The sequence below is a fragment of the Leucoraja erinacea genome, chromosome 4, assembly GCF_028641065.1.
Source record: "Leucoraja erinacea ecotype New England chromosome 4, Leri_hhj_1, whole genome shotgun sequence".
In the NCBI taxonomy this organism is placed as follows: Eukaryota; Metazoa; Chordata; class Chondrichthyes; order Rajiformes; family Rajidae; genus Leucoraja; species Leucoraja erinaceus.
This window is the reverse complement of record NC_073380.1, coordinates 85,965,354-85,987,934: the sequence shown is the minus strand read 5'-3', so window position 1 is coordinate 85,987,934 and position 22,581 is coordinate 85,965,354. Positions and strand designations below refer to the sequence as shown.

Below are 22,581 nucleotides of genomic sequence, written 5' to 3'. Positions count from 1 at the left end.
TCCGTCTCTGAGTGCCAGTAATATGTTTGTGGCTGCAGGAGTCAGTACTTTAGAAGCTATCCTAAGACATCACATGTATAAATTCATTTGCAGGATAAATGACTCTTAAAAATGTAATTACTGTGGCCTTGTCAAACATAAGGGTTAGCACTACACGCTACGAATCCCAGCTGTGGAGACACTCTTATCGTTGTCTCGTTGTAGGACATTGATCATTCTTTTAATCTGGGATTTTTAACTTATGTATTGTGTTTAAAAAAAATATAATTTATGATGCTTTTATAAGTGATAGAGTAAGATTTTATATGTATTTATGATATTTAATATGCAATGCATTTTTTTAATGTAATGTTGCCCCTTGTCTGGACCTCGAGTCCGTAATAAAGTTTATTATTATTATTATTTTATCTATCTGCTTATTCTGTATATCCACCATCTTGTAAATTTTCTGTACACCCTTTCCAGCTTAATGACATCTTTCCTATAGACGATGACCAAAATTGAACACATTAGTCCAAGTGTGGCCTCAGCGACGTCTTGCACAACTGTATCATACATCCCAACTTCTATACTCAGTTCTCTGACTGATGTGGGGCAATGTGCCAAAAGCCTTCTTCACCTATCTACCTGCAAAGCTTCCGAGTTCAAGCAGAACAGTAGGTCAGGCAGCACATCTGGAGCAAGAAGCAAGGTTAATGCTTTCAGGTTGGTGGCTTTACATCAGAACCCAGAGTAGTTGGAAGTCAAGGAGCAGGGTGGGGAGAACAAAAGGATAAATGTGTCATGGTAGAAAACAAGATAGAATAACGGTCATGGTGAAGATAGACACAAAGTGCTGTAGTAACTTAGTGGGTCAGGCAGCATCTCTGGAGAAAAGGAACATTTTTCCTGCAGTTACAGTAAGTGAAAATCTAGCAGGCAAGCAGGATGCTTTCTCCAACCACCCCCATTTGAAGGCCACTACCTTCCATCGCTTCTACCCAGTGCTTGGCACCTACTTCTAGCAGCCACTGGTTGTCCTCCAGGATGCACCGAGCTGCAGCCTGGTTTATGCCGGTCACCTGGGCAAATTCGGACAGAGCATCTCACGACCGCGGCGCAATGCTTCCGACGCCTCCGAAGGCCCGGGATTCTTGCACTGAGACTGCTCCATGGCCGGAGATGCAGAGAGCGACTCGCCAGCCACGCATACACTCGACTGCCCCGGCTCCCTGTACACATCTGCCCCCGCCGCTGCTTCTGCTTCCATCCCTCCCTCTGCCCCGGCTCTCCAACACCCACGATCAGGTTGCTCAGAGCACAGCAGAGCCTCGTCCAAAGCCGGAGATATTGAAGCATGTCTAGCCAAAAAAGTGGAGGGGCTGCAGCCCTCCCCCCCCTCCAGTTCCGCGGCCCATGTACCTCTCTCGCCGGCATCGCTTATGTCAGTCGCTTCCCGCAAATCCTTAAATTCCGACTGCTGCCGGGAGCAGGACATGGCCTTACTTGCTGCGCTGGGTGACACTCATTCACAGTACGGTCCGTGTCTTTCAATGTAAATTTGCATGGGGACATGGTTTGGAGGTGTGTGACGGTTCGGTCAAGTAAGAATAACAGAGAATAAGAGTGCTGCTGTCTTGTCAACATACGCGCACACATGCAGTTGATATTAGTTTTGGAATTCTCGTTGATCACAGAATTTCTCATGACAGAGCGTGGGAAATTCTGTGATCAGCGTGAGAATTTGGCTAAATGCGCGAGTCTCACGCTTAATGTGTGAGAGTTGGCAGCTCTGACATAGGTATAAAAAGATCTTGATTTTCTTTTTTCTGTCTTGCCAAAGCCATTTTGTGGCCACTTTTGGCCCTTCTAATTGCCCGCTTTAGTTTTTTCCTCCTTTCTTTACAATCCTTAAAGGCCCTGTCTGATTCCATCCTCTTGAACTTTGCATGTGACTCTTTTCATTTTGACAAATTTACAACCTCTTTGGTCATCCATTATTCCCTTACATTGCCATCCTTATCCCTCCTCCTTACTGGAACTTGCCGGTCCTGAATATCGATCAACCGACCTTTAAACAACTCTCATGTCAAACGTGGACTTACTGAATAGCAATTGCTCCCAGTGTACTCTCCTGAGCTCCTGCCTAAATACGCTGTAGTTTACCCGACTCCAATTTAGTACCTTCCCACAAGGCCCAATCCTCAAAATGCACTTCCGCTGTAACACCAGTCCCATGGCCAGACTTATTTTCCAACACAAGGTCCCGTATTTTCCAGTACATACATGACGATTTAAACATGAAATAAAAAGGGAAAAAAAGTGTTAAAAGGTTACATTTTATTGGATTATTTTACAATGTGGATAACAAAACTTTGGTTTACATACTAAACAGATAGGGTTGGTCCTTTCTTTGTGATACCATTGCAAAAACAGACAATCTGTACAAGGTTCCATGTGCTGAAAAAATACTATAAGACTGTAGGAAACAGTTCATTACAGTGTCTTCATTTGATATAGAGTTCATTCTTGAGCAATACTTGCAATTTGAGGGTTTATTGTCAATCACAATTCCAATGGCCATGGTTTGAATGATATTTTCATTCACCTTTCTTTAACTGCTGCATTCCTTCTATCTAAAGGTTTTTTAAAAAGCCCACCTTTGTTCAATACGCAAAGTACTTCCTGTCAGATGATTTATATCTCTCTCATGCAGTTCCTTCAAATCTTGCAGACCAAAGGCTGAGAATGTTTTGGTTCCAAATGTCATTGCTTTGTACTTCCAAACTGTTGCACAAATTCAGTGAAGGTATAAACATCGCCCCATCCGACAGCAAGATTCATACTGATGAAGTCATCCAGGTTCATTTGTGCTTCTAGATTGCAATAAAAATCACAGGAGGTTAGGAGATCGAAGTTTTTTAAACCAGGAATCAATGCCACTTCTCAGTGGAAGCAGTTTTGTCTTATTTACTCCATAATATCCTTCACAATTTTAAGCCCCTCTTTAAAATGTAATCTTAAGATAAGCATCAAAGTTTGCTTTGTATTGTTCAGCCTTGAAAACACATCAGTCATTGTGTGATGGACACGCAGCAAAAGCCTGGGATGCAATCCCAAGAAGTTCACTACCATTCAGGATAACAATCCTGCTTGACTCGCATCCCACCCACCTCCTTAAACACTCTTTGCACTGAAACAATTTATCTAGGCATCTAAAAGCACCTCCTGAGTTTAAAATGTCTTCCACTTAGAGGGCAGTGGTGCATGGAACAGCTTATGTAAGTACTTACCTCCACACTATCATCTAGAGTTGGAAATATTTTGCTGTTCCTTCATCGTTGCCAGTGTCTAAATCCTGGGAAACGTCAACAATGCTGTGAGAGTACATTTACCACCAAGGCTTCAGTGGTTTAAGGGCAATAAAACTGGCTTTGACAGCCATGTACACATCCCAGAATAAATAAAAAAGGGACATATTACACACAACTGCAGAACACCACATTAAGCACATAAGCCCTGTCTAAACTTTGAGTTATATTAGAAAAGATGCACTGTCTGTTTTTGGAACAGATTGATTTAAAGATCCAGAATGTTTTTAATTTCACGTACCTGTAGTCTGAATGCATGGATATGGTGGAGGAGCCATGCGCCACATTCCATGAGCATCTTTCATATGGGACCGATCTGAAGCAAATGTCTTCAGGTAGAGATCTGCTCTGAGAACTCTCATCTTCCTGCACATGAATCACACGCAATAGCTGACGTTACAGAACGTTCAGTCCCTCCGTAATCATTGCTTTCTACATTACAGTCCCAGAGAACTGATCACAAGAAGAAACAAGCTGCTATTTTGAATTGATGAACTGTGTGGGTGGCAGGAAGCGGTGGATTGTCAGAATTAAGTTAGATCTTGTCAACTAACTACACGTCCCGTCTGTGTTCAGTTCCCAAGAATTGTTTGTAATCCGAACAGTTTGCAAGTTCAAATGTGCACGTGAACCGAATTCCTACACGGCAAAAGATATCAGTACAGGTGCATTGTCCCATTGGAAAGGACAGTCTGAAGGACATTTTTAATCTTGCTTTGTTGTTCTTAATAATAAAATTAACGCTAATAAAATTCAGCCCAAGCCCATTTCAGGCCATCAATGATATTCTTTTAAAATATTTCACTGCAGATGAGGTCTTGCATGCTATTAAAAAGCACATTGTTTCTGGCCAAGACGGTGCATACCCTGATAGGATTTGCAAAATGGACATCAACGTGTTAACTGGAATGTAGTTTTCTTCTGTTTGATTTGTTAAAATTTCAACCAGTGTCCAGAACAGTCACCTGCAGCCATGTTACAATCGACAAATCCATTCTGCCAGTCTTCCAAATGTTTTTTTGTATGTAAGGGGTATACATGTGTTCGTAAGTCAGGAGTGACCTGAAAATGGATCCTAGGATTTGGTTGTGGAGAGAAGACAGTAGTGCAGCAGGTAGCACAGCTGCTGCAGGATAAACCCTCACCTCAGGTCTATAGGGAGGTTTCACGGCAGTCGGGTAGTGACCCATGACGCCCGTACTGTTGCTACGCTACTCCAAATGGATTACACGCGATGTACTGCAGGTAGGCACTTACCATTGTTTCCAGAGTAGCGGGCCCGTTAAAACCCGCTGAAATTGGCAATTTTTGCGCTGTAAATAATTATGGAAATCGGGATAAGCGTGTGAGACATTTAGCCTACTTCAGAATTCTAAAAGTGAGGAGAAATGACAGTAGATACAAGTGTGAGATGAAGGGACAACAACAGCCAGAGTGCTTAGCGAACATTGGCCATTTGCTCACTGCTTTTCATCAAGTAAGGCATTATTTGTGTTTTTTCTTGATTCCTTTGACATCTAAAAAGTTTCAGAAGTGATAAATCTGGCTAATTTTTTTAAATCGCCCATGGTTCTCAAGTGGGTTTTTACATACAAAATGAAACCGCATCTGAAGAAAAATTTACAGCCAGATTTATCACTTCTGAGACTTGAAATGCAGTGAGCAAACGCGATAATTCCCAATATTTTTAATTCCGATATCTGCACAGCCAATGTTTACCAAGCACTTTAGCTGCTGTTGTCCCTTAAGTTTTCGCTTCTCTTTACCTTCATTTCGCTTCACTTTTGGAATTCTAAACTTGGGTACATGTCTCTCACACTTACCCCGACTTCCACAATTTTTTTCAGCGCAAAAATTCAACATTTTGGCAGTTTTTAACAGGTAGGAAAGTACGCGTTTCTTGCATTAATAACATATACCGGAAGTTACGGATGTCCTCCAGATGGATTGAGCGGCTCCGTGCGTCAAGCCCAATGACCCAGTGACCTTACATGCAACCCCCCTATATAGCGTTAGCATATTCTCCCTGGCCGTGACCCAGTGGATGGTCCGGTTTCCTCCCACATCCCTTAGACGTTAATAGGTTAATTGGCCACTGTAAATCACCTCTCAGTGCAAGTAGAACCAGGAGAGAGTTGATAGGCACTTAGGAGAAAAACATGGGGAATGGGGTTGATGAGAATGTTTCAAGAGCCGGCATGGACTCAATGGCCTCCGTTTATATTGTAAGAAAATATGGGGAATGCCAGTTTAGTAAATTGCAGTCCAGCATTTCAGCTAAAATTGGATGAATCAACCTACTTGGAGAATATTTCTGGTCCTTGCATTACAGAAAGGATGTGGAAGTTTCAGAGAAGGTACAGAAGGGGTTAAGCAGGATTCTGCCTGGATTAAAGGGTATTGGTTGTTAGGAGAGGTTGGATAAACTTGTATTGTTTTCTCTGGAGCGTCCGAAACTGATATGATAAGAGATTTATAAAATGATGAGAGGCATTCTTCTCAGGGCGGTAATATCAACTACTAAAGGGCATAGTTTAGTTTAGTTTAGTTTAGTTTGGAGGTACAGCAGAAAACAGGTTCTTCGGCTCACCAAGTTTACACCCACCAACGAACATAGTTGTCTGTTGTCCCACTTTCTCATCTACTCTCAACACACTACAGGCAATTTTACAGAGGCCAAATATCCTACAACCCACCTTTGGCTCGGTTTCGTCCCACAAGACGTGTACGTTTGTAGGTTAATTGCGCTCTGTAAATTGCCCCTAGTGTGTAGGATGCAAATCTGGGCTAATATAGAACTAGTGTATGGGTGATCATTGGTCAGCACACACTTGGTGGGCCGAATGGCCCTTTTCCATGCTGCATCTCGCAACTAAACGAATATTAAATCCGTCTAGGAAGCCACTCAGTTCAGGGCCACTAGAATGGTGGGATGGGGGCAATTTTCCAATGCTGCCCAAATCTTGTGAATCAATAAATTAAGAAAGATACTTTCCTCACCTTCTAAAAATTGGTCTGATGTGGTCTTCAGATCGGAAGGCTTCTTTCATGTAAATATCAATAGGACATGGAAACGGTAGTGTTGAATCCAAATCATAAACCTCACAGTGCTGCCCTCCACAATCGTGGAGCAGGATAACGTGGTAATCCTGGTTTAAAATACATTATTTTAATTGCTATATTATATGCATCTATAATTTGTGTTTACACCACTGAATTTTATTAAGTGAATTCCTTATCTGAGGAAGGGTATCGACCCAAAACGCCACCCATTCCTTCTCTCCAGAGATGCTGCCTGGCCCGCTGAGTTACTCCAGCATTTTGTGTCTATCCCCATCAAAATGTCTGAGTGTTTGTACAATAAATTGTGTCGGCACAGCTATTGCAGGACAATTTAATCTCAAAGATTAACACGGGCCACTGAATGATTGAAAAGATAATTTGCCTTTAAATGGTGGTATAAGCACCAAATCCCATTGATCCCGACACCCCTGTATAAATGCACCAAATCCCATTGATCCCGACACCCCTATATAAATGCACCAAATCCCATTGATCTCGTCATCCTTATATAAAAGAATAAAGGCTCCCAGTCTGACATTCAAATCTCTCCAAAGCCTCGTCCTTGCTTTGTCCCTCCAGTCCTACAACTCTCCAGCCTCTACCGTTCCCTCCCAAAAAACCTTTCACCTCTTTTTCCTATTGATTTCAGATTCAATCTTTATTGTCATTGTGCAGTGTACTGTACAGAGACAACGAAATGCAGTTAGCATCTCCCCAGAAGAGCGAACATAGAATAATGAGCAATAAATATATATACGTACATACAGTCGTAGTAGTGCAATTTTTCTGGGGAAAGGAGTGTCCAGGGGGGGGGGGGGGGGTGACTGGCAATCACCGAGGTGCAGAGTTAAGTAATGTAACAGCCGCAGGGAACAAGCTGTTCCTAGACCTGCTGGTCCGGCAGCGGAGAGACCTGTAAGATTCTACCAAATCCCTGCCTCATTGGTCTGGCTACAGAAGTTCCATAGCACAGTGGTTATGTTACAGGACTAACAACAAGAGTCCTGGACCACTGACCCAATGACTTCAGTTCAAATCTCCTTGTGACAGCTGTGGATCTTAAATTCAAGAAATTAATATCTGATTCCCCTCACTGATTTCTATGCAAAAAGCATGTTACATTTATGGAGAGAAATCATGCTATACTTTTTTTAAGGACTCGGGTAGAAGATAGTATACAATTGCAAACATTTATGGAACAATGTTAGGATCTTTTAGAGGTGGTTTAATTGTACAGATTGAAGGAATTCAATAATGTGGAATGCCTGGGGGAGTTCAAACTACCTCCTCAGAGCAGAGCAGGTTAAGAAAACTAATGGGGAGATTGAAAATCATGAAGGGTTCTTATAAACCAAGTGGTTTAAAGCTGTCTCTGTTGGCAAATGGATGAAAACAGAATCTTTTCATGTGAACAGTCATTAAGATCAAGGATATCTCATCTAAAACGAGTCGGATTCCATGGGGTATTTCAAAAGGCAATTGGATATGTACTTCAATTGCAGTTTCATTACAGTTGTCATGTAGGACTTATTGGATTGCTCATTGGGTTCTGTTCAATTCCTATATTTGAATAAGCAAAGGGAAATTGAGTTTAACTTGGGTTCAACAAGAGCACTACTTACCCAAATCACAGGCTGATCTTCATGGCACGATCTCTGTCTCCAGATGGGCACCTTTACAGAAAAACATATTAAAATAATCAGATTCATAAACTATACTGTAATACGCTTATATCGTAAATGTTCCCCTTCACTTAAATTACTGAATGATATTTAGACATATGATGAGATGCATTCTAGTAATGCAACCAATAGACGTGGATAAGACAGGGACCTCTCTCCTGACTCAGTGCCAAATGATACAGCAACATGGGAGGAACAGCTATTCTGTGCATGCTCATCACTAGATCACTTAGACTTTAGTGATAAAGTGCGGAACAAGCCCTCAACCACTAAGTCTGCGCCGGCCAGCGATCACCCCATATACTAGCACTCTCAGATACACTCGGGACAATTTACAATTTTACCAAAGCTAATTAACCTACAAACATATCAAATAGGTGTAGGAGTAGGCCATTCGACCCTTCGAGCCTGCACCACCATTCAATATGATCATGGCTGATCATCCAACTCAGTATCCTGTACATGCCTTCTCTCCATACCCCCTGATCCCTTTAGCCACAAGGGCCACATCTAACTCCCTCTTAAATATAGACAATGAACTGGCCTCAACTACCTTCTGTGGCAGAGAATTCTAGAGATTCATCACTCTCTGTGTAAAAAATGTTTTTCTCATCTCGGTCCTAAAAGATTTCCCCCTTATCCTTAAAGCTGTACATCTTTGAAATGTGGGAGGGAACTAGAGCACCCGGTGAATAGCCCATACAGTCACAGGAAGTACGTACAAGCTGCACCCCTAGTCAGGATCGAACCTGGGTCTCTGGCGCTGTTAGGTAGCAATTCTACCCCTGAGCCTTTGTGCCACCTTCTCCATATCAAATTAGCCACTCTCAAATGGTGCACATAGAGCTCTGATATTGAATGTTATGGCTGACGAGTTTCTTAATCAATCCCATTCTTATCAGTGATTGATGTTGCTAGCATTCTATTCATACTGAGCTGATTATATTTCACAGACAAGTTCATAAATCATAACAGCACAGGAGGTTATTTGACCTGCCATGCTTGTAAAGCTCTCTAATTAGCTACTCTTTCCAAACAGCCCTGCAAATGTTTCCTCTTTGAGTATTTATTCAACCACCAGCCTTGCTGTCAGATCACAGCAACTCACTGCATTAAATTGAAGTGCTAATTGACAACTTTGTGCATAGCAATGAGCTCAAGGTTTGGTAGCATGTGTGACTTCCAGCAAACTGTTTTCTATACAGTAAACAAAGTAAATTTACTTGGAAAACATTGTCAGGTTAAACAGGATTGAAACAGCGACCATTCCAACTTCTCCTTGGATGGGAGCTCCCTTGAGAGGGGTCCATAGGTTGGGCGTTCGTAACCTGGGCTAGCCTGTCATCCCTTTCACAGTGTGGCAGAGGTTGCATGACTGATTGTGTCAGAGGCGGTGTACTCCACCTGCCATTTACTTTGGGTTTTGCATGCACCGGTCACACAAACCCAAGGTTTCCAGCGCCTTCCCAAAGAGTCCTTCTCCAGTTTGAGCGGCCACGGGCCAGGGATTCTCGTGTGGGTGAGGGAGCTACAATTTTTTCAGGAAGGCTGTGAAAACAGCTTTGAAGTTTCTTTGTTTATCTAGAAATCTCTTCATGTGGCAGAGCATGAATACTGTGCACATTTCAGAAGTCTGGTATTCTAGAATCACAAAGACATACAGCGTGGAAACGGGCCCTTCAGCCCAGAGTCCAGGCAGACCTTCAATCCGACATGATCCCATTGTATTTTCCCCACATTCTCAGCCTCGCACGCAGCGAGGCCTTTCCATCAGAACCGACCAAGTATAATAAGGCCCTCAATTCACCAATGGCATTCGTTCGCTTATCCATCTTGTAAACTTGGAGAATTGTGTAGAGAAAGTGTTGCTTGCTGGAGTCCTAACCGATTTCTATTTCTCATATAACCATATAACAATTACAGCACGGAAACAGCCCATCTCAGCCCTTCTAGTCCGTGCCGAACACTTACTCTCACCAAGTCCCATCTACCTGCGCTCAGACCATAACCCTCCATTCCTTTCCCGTCCATATCCAATGTATTTTTAAATGATAAAATCGAACCTGCCTCCCCACCTTCACTGGAAGCTCATTCCACACAGCTACCACTCTCTGAGTAAAGAAGTTCCCCTTCATGTTACCCCTAAACTTTTGTCCCTTAATTCTCAAATCATGTCCCCTTGTTTGAATCTTCCCTACTCTCAATGGAAAAAGCTTATCCACGTCTTATCTGTCTATCCCTCTCATAATTTAAAAGACCTCTATCAAGTCCCCCCTTAACCTTCTGCACTCCAAAGAATAAAGACCTATCTTGTTCAACCTTTCTCTGTAACTTAGTTGCTGAAACCCAGGCAACATCCCAGTAAATCTCCACTGTACTCTCTCTAATTTGTTGACATCTTTCCTATAATTTGGCAACCAAAATTATACACCATATTCCAGAATTGGCCTCACCAATGCCTTGTACAATTTTAACATTACATCCCAACTTCTATACTCAATGTTCTGATTTATAAAGGCCAGCACACCAAAAGCTTTCTTTACCACCCTATCTACATGAGATTCCACCTTCAGGGAACTATGCACAGTTATTCCTAGATCCCTCTGTTCAGCTGCATTCCTCAATTCGCTACCACTTACCATGTACGTACAATTTTGATTTGTCCTGCCAAGATGTAGCACCTCACACATATCAGCATTAAACTCCATCTGCCATATTTCAGCCCACTCTTCCAAATGGCATAAATCTCTCTGTAAACTTTGAAAATCTACTTCATTATCCACAACACCACCTATCTTAGTATCATCTGCATATTTATGCCCCTGTCCCACTTAGGAAACCTGAACGGAAACCTCTGGAGATTTTGCGCCCCACCCAAGATTTCCGTGCGATTCCCGGAGGTTGCAGGTGGTTGCCGGAGGTTGCAGGTAGTGGAAGCAGGTAGGGAGACTGACAAAAACCTCCGGGAACCACACGGAAACCTTGGGTGGGGCGCAAAGTCTCCAGAGGTTTCCGTTCAGGTTTTCCAAGTGGCATTTCCAAGTGGCATTACTAATCCAATTTACCACACCATTATCCAGATCATTGATGTATATGAGACATGTAGTAAAAGTCATGCTGTGGTTGTTATGGGAAATTTCAACATGCAGGTAGACTGGGAAAATCAGGTTGGTACTGGACCCCAAGAAAGGAACTTTGTAGAGTGCCCTTGTGATGGATTCTTTGAACAGCTTGTATTGGAGCCTACCTGGGAGAAGGCAATTCTGGATTTAGTGTTATGTAATGAACCGGATTTGATGAAGGACCTCAAGGTTAATGAGCCATTAGGAGGCAGTGACCATAACATGGTCAGGTTTAATCTACAATTGGAGAGGGGGAAGAGTAGATCGAAGGTGTCAGTGTTGCAGTTGAATAAAGGGGACTATGGGGCCATGAGGGAGGAACTGGCCAAAGTTGACTGGAAAGATACACTAGCAGGGATGACAGTGGAACAAAAATGCCAGGTGCTTCTAGGAATAATACAGAAGGTACAGGATCAGTTCATTCCTCGGAGGAAGAAAGATTCCAAGGGGAGAAAGGGACGACCATGGCTGACAAGGGATGTCAGGGACAGTATAAAAAATTAAACTGAAGAAGTACAACGTAGAAAAGATGAGCGGGAAGCAAGAGGATTGGGTAATGTTTAAAGAACAACAGAAGATAACCAAAAAGACAATACGGGGAGAAAAGCTGATGTACGAAGGTAAGCTAGCCAAAAATATAAAGCAGGATAGTAAAAGCTTCTTTAGGTATGGGAAGAGGAAAAAATTAGTTAAGACCAAAGTTGGACCCCTGAAGACCGAAAAAGGTGACTTTATTATGGGGAACAAGGAAATGGCAGATGAGTTGAACAGGTACTTTGGATCTGTCTTCACTAAGGAGGACACAAACAATCTTCCTGATATAGTAGTGGCCAGAGGATCTGGGGTGACAGAGGACCTGAAGGAAATCCGCATTAGGCAGGAAATTGGGTTGGGTAGACTGGTGATGCATTGGTGATAAATTTTCCAATGTTCTATAGTCTCAGGATCATTTCCTGTGGATTGGAGGGTAGCTAATGTTATCCCACTTTTTAAGAAAGGCAGGAGAGAGAAAACAGGGAATTATTGACTAGTTAGCCTGACATTAGTCGTGGGGAAGATGCTGGAGTTAATTATAAAAGATGAGATAGCCACACATTTGGATAGCAGTAACAGGATCGGTCCGAGTCAGCATGGATTTACATAGACACATAGAAAACATAGAAATTAGGTGCAGGAGTAGGCCATTCGGCCCTTCGAGCCTGCACCGCCATTCAATATGATCATGGCTGATCATCCAACTCAGTATCCCCTACCTGCCTTCTCTCCATACCCCCTGATCCCCTTAGCCACAAGGGCCACATCTAACTCCCTCTTAAATATAGCCAATGAACTGGCCTCAACTACCCTCTGTGGCAGAGAGTTCCAGAGATTCACCACTCTCTGTGTGAAAAAATTACGAAGGGGAAATCATGCTTGACTAATCTTCTGGAATTTTTTTGAAGATGTAACTAGGATAATGGACAAGGGAGAGCCAGTGGATGTAGTGTACCTGGGCTTTCAGAAAGCATTTGATAAGGTCCCACATAGAAGATTAGTGTGCAAAATTAGGGCACATTGTATTGGGGGTATAGTGCTGACATGGATAGAGAGTGGTTGGCAGACAGGAAACAAAGAGTAGGGATTAATGGGTTCCTTTCAGAATGGCAGGCAGTGACTAGTGGGGTACTGCAAGGCTCGGTGCTGGGACCGCAGCTATTTACAATATACATCAATGATTTGAATGAAGGAATTCAAAGTAACATTAGCAAAATTGCAGATGACAGAATGCTGGGTGGCAGTGAGAACTGTGAGGAGGATGCTATGCGAATGCAGGGTGAAGGCAGATGAAGTTTAATGCGGATGAATGTGAGGTTGTCCACTTTGGCAGCAAAAACAGGAAGGCAGATTACTATCTAAATGGCTTCAAGTTGGGAAAAGGGGAAGTACAACGGGATCGGGGGGGGTCCCTGTATATCAGTCTATGAAAGTAAGCATGCGGGTACAGCAGGCAGTGAAGAAAGCGAATGGCATGTTGGCCTTTATAACAAGATAAATCAAATATATGAGCAAAGAGGTCCTTCTGCAGTTGTACAGAGCCCTAGTGAGACTACTCCTGGAGTATTGTGTGCAGTTTTGGTCCCCTAATTTGAGGAAGGACATTCTTGCTGTTGAGTGAGTGCAGCGTAGGTTTACACGGTTAATTCCCGGGATGGCGGGACTGTCATGTGCTGAGAGAATGGAGCAGCTGGGCTTGTACACTCTGGAGTTTAGAAGGATGAGAGGGTATCTCATTGAAACATATAAGATTGTTAAGGGCTTGGATACACTAGAGGCAGGAAACATGTTCCCGATGTTGGGGGAGTCCAGAACCAGGGGCCACAGTTTAAGAGTAGGGAGTAAGCCATTTAGAATGGAGATGAGGAAACACTTTTTCTCACAGTGAGTAGTGAGTCTGTGGAATTCTCTGCCTCAGAGGGCGGCGGAGGCAGGTTCTCTGGATGCTTTCAAGAGAGAACTAGGTAGGGCTCTTAAAAATAGCGGAGTATGGGGAGAAGGCAGGAACGGGGTACTGATTGGGGATGATCTGCCATGTTCACATTGAATGGCGGTGCTGGCTCGAAGGGCCAAATGGCCTACTCCTTCAACTATTGTTTATTGTCTATTAGACAGAGTATTGAGTATAAAAGTTGGGAGGTCATGTTGCAGTTGTATAAGACGTTGGTGAGACCGCATTTAGAATATTGTGTTCAGTTCTAGGAACTAGGAAAATATTGTCATGCTTGTAAAGTTATAGGAAATATATTGTCAAGCTTGAAAGGGTTCAGAAAAGATTTACAAGGTTGTTACCAGGACTAGAGGGTGTGAGCTATAGGGAGAGGTTGAGTAGACTGGGTCTCTATTCCATGGAGTGCAGGAGGGTGATGGGAGATCTTATAGAGGTGTACAAAATCATGAGAGGAATAAATCAGGTAGATGCACAAAGTCTTTTGCCCAGAGTAGGGGAATCGAGGACCAGAGGACATAGGTTCAGGATGAAGGGGAAAAGATTTAATCAGAATGCGAGGGGTAGCTTTTTCACACAAAGGGTGGTGGGTGTATGTAACAAGCTGCCAGAGGAAGTAGTTGAGACTGGGACTATCCCATTGTTTAAGAAACAGTTAGACAGGTACATGGATAGGACTGGTTTGGAGGGATATGGACCAAGCACAGGCAAGTGGGACTAGTGTAGCTGGGACATTGTTAGCCCGTGTGGGCGAGTTGGGCCGAAGGGCCTGTTTCCACACTGTATCACTCTGTGACCCTTTGACTGTTTGCCAGAGCCCTAACCAATATCTATCCCTGTACTGTACACTGACAATGACAATTAAAATTGAATCTGAATCTTACCCACATTGTTCAAAGTTTATATTATATTACTAGACTAAGTGGGACCCGTTGGGTCCCATGTTCACACGGGAGGGCTGGTCCCCCAACGCAATATTCCACCTCTCCACCAATTCCAACATTGGTGGCCAGGGGGGAGGGGGGGGGTGGCGCTCTCTGGAGCGCTAGTATAGGTATTGTGGGCTGAAGGGACTGTTTTCCAGAGGGCTAGTATGGACATTGTGGGCCAAATGGATTCTTGGGGTGACAGCTCAGTCACTCAAGCCTGATGTGCTGGCAGCTCATTCACGGCGGGTGGGCTAGCAGTTGAATCACGGCTATTCCTTGAAATTCCATTTCAAGCAGGGTGCAAGGCAACCAAATTCAAATGCAATTTCTTACCACTTCAGGCAGGGTGCAAGGCCATCAAATTCAAATGCAGTTTCATACCATTTCAAGCAGGGTGCAAGGCCACCAAATTCAAGTGCAGTTTCATACCATTTCATGCAGGGTACAGGGCCACCAAATTCAAATGCAGTTTCATATCATTTCATGTAGGGTGCCAGGCCACCAAATTCAAATGCAGTTTCATACCATTTCATGCAGGGTGCCAGGCCACCACATTCAAATGTAGTTTCATACCATTTCAAGCAGGGTGAAACCACCATAAAACCACACAAAACACCACATAAATACCACACTCACAGTTCAGTAGACATTCAGTGTGTTCAGTTGATTCACAGCTCAGACAGAGTTGTGACCTCTCCCTCCCCCATCTTGTAGAGACTGAGCCACACCCACACTTCCGGGTTTTATAATCCCTCCCCCTCCAACCAGAAGGGGCGTGGCCTTCATGGCGTGATTGACAGGAGAGAGATTCTCACCATTTTTTAAACACTAATAATACTTTTATTTTTCATTGATGGGAAGAACCCTCTGCACCTGATGAGCGGCGGGGGACTGAGTAAGATGGCCAAAAATCACAATCGTAAGTGGTAGCGTTTTATCTAAAATCAATATACATTGCAAACAGAAAGTTGTCAAGTTTCCAACAACAACCATTTTTGCAGTGCAGCATTTCAAAGCAGTTATCACCACCAACAACAATCATTTGTAGTGCAGCATTTCAAAGCAACCACATTTTTATTTTCAAACCACATTAAGGGTACTCACAGTTGAGTAGACATGTGTTCAGTGTTATTCACAGCTCAGAGATGTGACCCTCTCGCTTCCTCCATCTTCCAGAAACTGAGTGAGGCACAACACTTCCGGGGTTTATAGTCCCTCCCCCTCCCACCACCAGGGGCAGCAGAGATAATGTCAACATTTTTAAAACATTAATAACTCTTATTTTTCATCGATGGGAAAAACCCTCTTGTCCTGGGCAGCGGAGGGGGACTCTGAGTAAGATGGCCAAAAATCACAGCCGTAAGTGGCAGCGTTTTTTCAAAAATCATGAAACAGAAAACAGGAAGTAGTCAAGATCCTACTTTTAGCAATATAGATTACCTAGTCATTACATTGCTTTTTATGGATTTTTGAAAAACATTACAACAATGTTTAGTTTAGTTTAGTGATACACATGGAAGCAGGCCCTTCGAGTCAACACTGACCATTGTTCACCCAATCACACTAGTTCTATGTTATCCCACTTTCTCATCCACTCCCTACCCACTAAAGGCAATTTGCAGAGACCGATTAAACTACAAAACAGCATATCTTTGGAATGTGGGAGGACACCAAAGCACCTGGAGGAAACTCACACGGTCAGAGTGAATGTACAAACACCACATAGACAGCGCCTGAGTTTGGGATTGAACCTGGGTCTCTGCACTGTGAGGCAGCAGCTCTACCAGCGGCACCACTGTGCCATGCTGAATGTGGTAATATTAGGAAAAAAAGTACTTCATTGGTAGTAATGAGCTAAGCACACCTCCAGATTGAATATGGGATTGGATGTTCCCATGAGCTTGGTATCAAAAGAATTTGGGGTTTCACCCCTAAAGACACAAGCTTGAATCTGTACAATATATGGGTCAGCTGAGCCTTTAGAACTTTGCTTGGAATGATCAATTTTTTCGGCTAGGACTGGGATAGTGGGGTGAAATTTATTAAAATTCTTGTACCTCATTTTAAAAGTACATTTCCAAATTACACTTACCATCTTTTGATCATTTGATATGAAAACAGCATACCATTCTTCTAAAGGATGTTGTCTTTTGTTCTTTATATATTCACAAAGCTTCCACACATTTTCTTCACTGTAAAGACATATCGGTCAAAGATTAAAGTGCAAGATTGTTTATCTTTTGAAACTGAAATGCCCAGTGCAAAATATGGGGAAAAGATGCAACATTGGAAAAGAGAGTTTGAAGATTGGACGATAACTTTCAAGGAATTAGGAGTTCTGTAAATTGTGTTTTTTTGAGGAGTGTGATTCTGTCAGAAAATCTACCACTGGGCAGCGGGTACTGGAATTTGAAAACCGTGACCTCCAAGTTCAAGAATAGCTTCTTTCCAACAACCATCAGGCTCTTGAACACTATACAACACTAATATCAACTATGAACTTATATAGACTGTTTTTAGTTGCACTAAGGACTGTTTACACTAGTATTGTGAATATTAATGTATTGATTTTTTTGTTTATTATATATCTGTGCATATTGCGTTTTTCTCGGCCAGTTATGCTGCTGCAAGTAAAACCCCTGTCTCACGGTGCGAGTTGACCCACGAGGTATCCCAAGTTAAAACTCGTGGTAATAACGTACGATTAACGTAGCTGTCACGTCGGAACTCGTGGATGCAACTTAGAGACTTGTTGCGCTAACGGCAGGTACCCGTGAAACTTGTTAACTCTTGGAAAAATTCAACCATGTTTTCCACGAGTAAAATGTACCGCTGACGTTAAAAATTGAAACATTTGAACTCGTTTTAAGAACGTAGTGGCCCATGTGTTTACCTTAGTGTCTCGTGAGTCTACCATGGGAACTCTTAAGTCCTGCAAAATTACGCGCAAGATTTCCAAAACAGATCTTAATGGCCAACTTGTTTCTTTTTTATGCAGAGTTTAACTTGCTAATAACTTTTGTTAAGTAAAATGTTGTGCCATTTGTTGGCTACTTTGCTTAATGGCATAAAAGCCTTTTTATATTCTGGTACAAACGTGTTAAGGGTTCTGCAATTGAGATCTGAGATGACCTTCCCGTTCAGACACACAGCATAAATTTCAGACCTCCAGTGTAAACTTTGGCAACTATACCATTAACTTATTGGTCTACGACCTACCTTATCGAGATAGGACTCTATTTAAATCAAAAAAAATCAAAGACCCAATTTCCTGTGCTGTCTCAGAATTAGTGAGTTTGGGGATTCGACGATGAGTTGGCAAGTATTGTTCTGCACAATATAGAAGATATAACGGGTAGTAAGGAACTGCAGGTGCCGGTTTACACCGAAGGTAGACACAAAATGTTGGAGTCACTCAGCGGGACAGGCAGCGGGACAGGACAGAAAATGAATAGGCGACATTTCAGGTCGAGATCCTTCTTCAGACTGAGAGTCAGGGGAAAGGGAGACGCGAGGTATGAAAAGTACAAAGAACAAATGAATGAAAAGTATGAAAATAACAAATCTAAGTCAACAACGATGATCAAGGAAAGGTGGAGCCCACAATGGTCCACTTTAGTCCTTTAATACAGTCTAAAAAGTATTTACATTGCTGAACGTAAATTCAATAAGATGGACGCAAATGAGTCGCACTATCTGTAGGCGAGTTTGGGACCAGACTAGACTATCTGAGAATTAGAAGAGTGGCGACACGGCTTCTCATCCACATTCAGTACCCCTTTCCTGCCTTCTCCCCATATCCCCTGACTCTGCTATCTTTATGAGCTCTATTTAACTCTCTCTTGAAAGCAGATAGAGTCCTTAAAGATAGCGGAGTCAGAGGATATGGTGAGAAGGCAGGAACAGGGTACAACTCAGCGGGCAGGCAGCATCTCTGGACTCCGGTGGCGGGTTCCATGCACAGCTGTTTAACCTGACCCTCCCCAGTTGATTGTCGCTCACTTCAGTTTCCCAGGGGGTCGGGACAGGACTGGAGTTGGGAGGGAAAGGTGGGGGGGGGGAGGGGGGGGGGGGGTTTGGGGGTGACTTAGTACAGGAGACAAGCAGACTGACTGTGTGAGCACACACCAAGTTAAATTAATCTCCTTTGCCTACATGTCATCCGTATCCCTCCACTCAATGCCCAGGTCAAAGGTCACTATTTATAACATTGCTGGAAAGCAGTGGAGCAATGGACCTTCTGTTTTTCTTCTGTCTTTTAACATAGAAACATAGAAATTAGGTGCAGTAGGCCATTCGGCCCTTCGAGCCTGCACCGCCATTCAATATGATCATGGCTGATCATCCAACTCAGTATCCCGTACCTGCCTTCTCTCCATACACTCTGATCCCCTTAGCCACAAGGGCCACATCTAACTCCCTCTTAAATATAGCCAATGAACTGGCCTCGACTACCCTCTGTGGCAGAGAGTTCCAGAGATTCACCACTCTCTGTGTGAAAAAAGTTCTTCTCATCTCAGTTTTAAAGGATTTCCCCCTTATCCTTAAGCTGTGACCCCTTGTCCTGGACCTCCCCAACATCGGGAGCAATCTTCCTGCATCTAGCCTGTCCAACCCCTTAAGAATTTTGTAAGTTTCTATAAGATCCCCTCTCAATCTCCTAAATTCTAGAGAGTGTAAACCAAATTTCCTGCTTTGATACAAGATACATTTAATTGTCATTTGGACCCCTTGAGGTCCAAACGAAATCTTCTAGGTTAGACTAGCATCAACTTTGATTCTTCTAGGTTAGACTAGCATCAAATACTGCTTTCAAACTATGAAATAGTTGTATTTATTGTTCCTTTGATAAAAGCGAAGATTATTTTGTTGTTTTTATAGCTTTATTATGCTCTGGTGCGCGCGGAAACTGGCCCTTCGGCCCACCGGGTCCGCGCTGACCAGTGATCCCTGCACATTAACTCTATCCTACACCCACTACAGACATTTTTTACATACACACATAGCCTACAAACCTGTACGTCTTTGGAGTGTGGGAGGAACCCGAAGATCTCGGAGAAAGCCCACGCAGGTCACGGGGAGAACGTACAAACTCCATGCAGACAACACCCATAGTCGGGATCGAACCCGGGTCTCTGGCACTGCATTCGCTGTAAGTAGGTATGTAGCAAAACTTACCTTCAGCAGCGCTGCAGTTCTGTCGCTGCCCGTGTGCGCGACTTTGGCGCCTTTGAGAGAGGGTTTAAAACGCGATTTTCTCCAGGGTATTGAAATCGAGGTTGTTCAGCCTGCCTAGTTGCTGATGAAAAATCGCTGCGAGGTTCGTTCGCTGCAGCTATTTTTAAACTAAATTGGGTTATTTAATTGTTATAGTAGATTAAAAATCATCCTCTAAAGCCGCGAACGCCGACAACGGGACAGATCTCATGTCGGGGACAAGGCAAGGTAGGTTGTTTATTTTTACATTAAAAAGTGCTTCTTAAGATCCCTTTATACAAAATTTTATGTTGCGAATAGCTGACTTGGGGGCCCATTCAATCCCGCAGTGTTTTTCATGCCATATGGGCTTCAAATCCACCGCAATGGCAACGTTCCAAACCAGCGCGTTCCACAGAATCCCACTCGCAAGCTGATTTAAATGGCCATTAATTTACAGCAATTGAACACTAAATTCCTTCCATTTGGCCTATAAATTAATGTCAATGAGATTTAAAAATCATGTTTTATTGTGAATTCTTTGTGAATATTATTTGGACACTTAGGCTATTTAAAAATGTTAATATTTTCTTAAGAAATGGATAGATGTTTAGATCTAGTAATTGAAGTTTGGAATTAGCTACAATTGGGTAACTAACTAATTATATGCTTTAATTTCAGGTCATCCATGTAAGATTATTTTATATTCGTTTCAGAATGCTTCAATCTATAACTGAAAATGTTATTCAGTTCTCTTAATTTTTGACTGTCCACGATCACAGCTTTTTTGTTATGTCCATAGTAAATCAATAGGGAACAAGATGCTAATTTCCGAGTATGAAAATGGCCATAACTTTTTTAATACTTGAGATATGAAAGTGAATTAGGTGTCAAATTAAACTTGTTTTTATGCTTTATCTGATGGGATAAATTGCAGACTTGATTTTTTAAATCTCAAAATTTTGTAACATTGCTAATAGAAGCAGCACGATAAGCAAAAGGTGAGGGGGTGATCATGCAGGCGGATTGTGACAATTGTAAGGGAAGTGGAAAACTAACATAGGAAACATGAAGTGATAGGGAAGTTTAACAAAAGTGTTGGATGAACTCTGCGGGCCAGACAGCGTCAGTGAGGGAACTAGATAAGACACATTTTCTGATTGGGACCCTTCTTCAATCTGACCGTTGTCTGATCTGCTGAGCTCCTCCAGCACTTTGCCCTTCATTCAAGATTCCAGTATCTGCAGCTTTTTGTGTCTCCTCTGAGATGGAAGGTTGATGGGTGGAGAGTGGGGGAGCAGTGAAGACGACATAGGCTAAAAGCATAGGCTCTGGAATTCCCTCCCCCAACTGATCCGCAATTCCGTGTCCCTCACCATCTTCCAGTCCCGCCTCAAGACCCATCTCTTCACCTCTGCCTATCCTTAGCCCCACGTGCCGTCCCTTTTCATCTGTGCATTAATTGCCTCATACTGTGTTTTGTATTGAATTATGTATTTACTTTGTGTACTAGTCATGTCTCTACTATTTATTTCATCCCCCTTACATGTTTTTCCTCTACCTGCTAAATTTTTGTAAGGTGTCCTTGAGACTCTTGAAAGGCGCCCATAAATAAAATGTATTATTATTATTATTAAAAGCAGTAAACCAGGCTGATCACGATTCAACAAGTGACAGTGCTAGGTTTGATGCTTGTAAAGCTGCAACCACCTGGGTGTAATTGAAGCCACCACCATTGACCCTCTCCCCAGAAGGACAGGTCAAGCCTGCAGCTTACCAATAACAGCTGGTGTACACACAATCCTCCTTCACAATGGCTGAGAGCTGGCCTGGGCCCAACGTGGCGGCGTTTGGGAAGTTCATAACAATCTGGGAGACAAGACCTGATCCCACCACGTATATTGATTTATTTTCTCTTCGGACCCGCTTCGCTGTAACACAACAGATCGGAGAACAGTGATTCCTTCCGGAACTATCGACCGGAGCCTGCGACAGAAGCCCGGCGGTGGCGGAGTGGACAAGTGGTTGCACGCACTCATTTCCACGCCCACTAAATGACGTCGGCCCAGGGCAGCCGCCTGCGCGCTTTACCCCAAAGATCTTGCTAGCAGTTTCTGCTTTAGGATCCCCGTCCTTGCTGCAGTTTATGCAATTATTGGCCGGCCCCGTCCTTGCTGCAGTTTATGCAATTATTGCAGTATATTATCTCTTTTGATTTGGAGATCTGCAAATTTAATTGCACTTTATCGACATATAAAAGCACAGTGCACTGAACCATTTTGGAAATGTGTCTGTAAATTGTAATCGGTGTCAGATAAGGTGTGGAGACAACACTATTGATACACAAAATAATTTTAAAAACACACAAAATATGTTAATACACAAACGGACACAATGTGCTCAGCAGGTCAGGCAGCATCTCTAGAGAACATGGATAGGTGACTTCCAGATTGAGACCTTTCTTCAGATCTTCAGGCTGTTAAAGTGTGCTGAAGAAGAATTAATTACCTCAAACAACTCCTGATTTTCCACACAGATGCTACCCGACCTACTGCATATGTCTCCAGCAGTTTCTGTTTTTATTTCAATGGTGACATAGTCTATCATTAACTTGTGGGTTGCCTTACTCCAGATAATATGGAGTACAGTAAGCTCGGCTCTGCATTTTGGAGGGAGTTGCATGATGCAATTTTCAATCTTGCAATTAAAGAAAATAAGGCTGTACTGCTCAATTGTCTAAGCAAAACATGGAAGAAG

General features: G+C 42.9%; 1 protein-coding gene across 1 annotated transcript; it reads right to left on the bottom strand.

Moving 5' to 3' along the window:
- Window positions 1-2,299: 2,299 nt before the first annotated feature.
- On the bottom strand, window positions 2,300-21,871 carry ntaq1 (N-terminal glutamine amidase 1). The gene is made up of 6 exons (XM_055634737.1): window positions 21,602-21,871; window positions 16,721-16,820; window positions 8,036-8,086; window positions 6,351-6,499; window positions 3,592-3,716; window positions 2,300-2,855 (listed from the first exon to the last, which is right to left on the bottom strand). Exons 1-6 carry the CDS (start codon window positions 21,685-21,687, stop codon window positions 2,746-2,748), a joined length of 621 nt encoding a protein of 206 aa, XP_055490712.1. The 5' UTR covers window positions 21,688-21,871; the 3' UTR covers window positions 2,300-2,745.
- Window positions 21,872-22,581: the final 710 nt, after the last annotated feature.

What these genes read in the sequence shown, in the direction of transcription:
- ntaq1 (XM_055634737.1), bottom strand. Translation starts at nt 21,687, where the DNA reads ATGAACTTCCCAAACGCCGCCACGTTGGGCCCAGGCCAGCTCTCAGCC. An exon ending in ATCAGACCAATTTTTAGAAG is followed by an intron (nt 3,717 to 6,350) that starts GTGAGGAAAGTA and finishes ATTCATGTGCAG; the next exon opens with GAAGATGAGAGTTCTCAGAG. An exon ending in TCCATGCATTCAGACTACAG is followed by an intron (nt 2,856 to 3,591) that starts GTACGTGAAATT and finishes ATTGCAATCTAG; the next exon opens with AAGCACAAATGAACCTGGAT.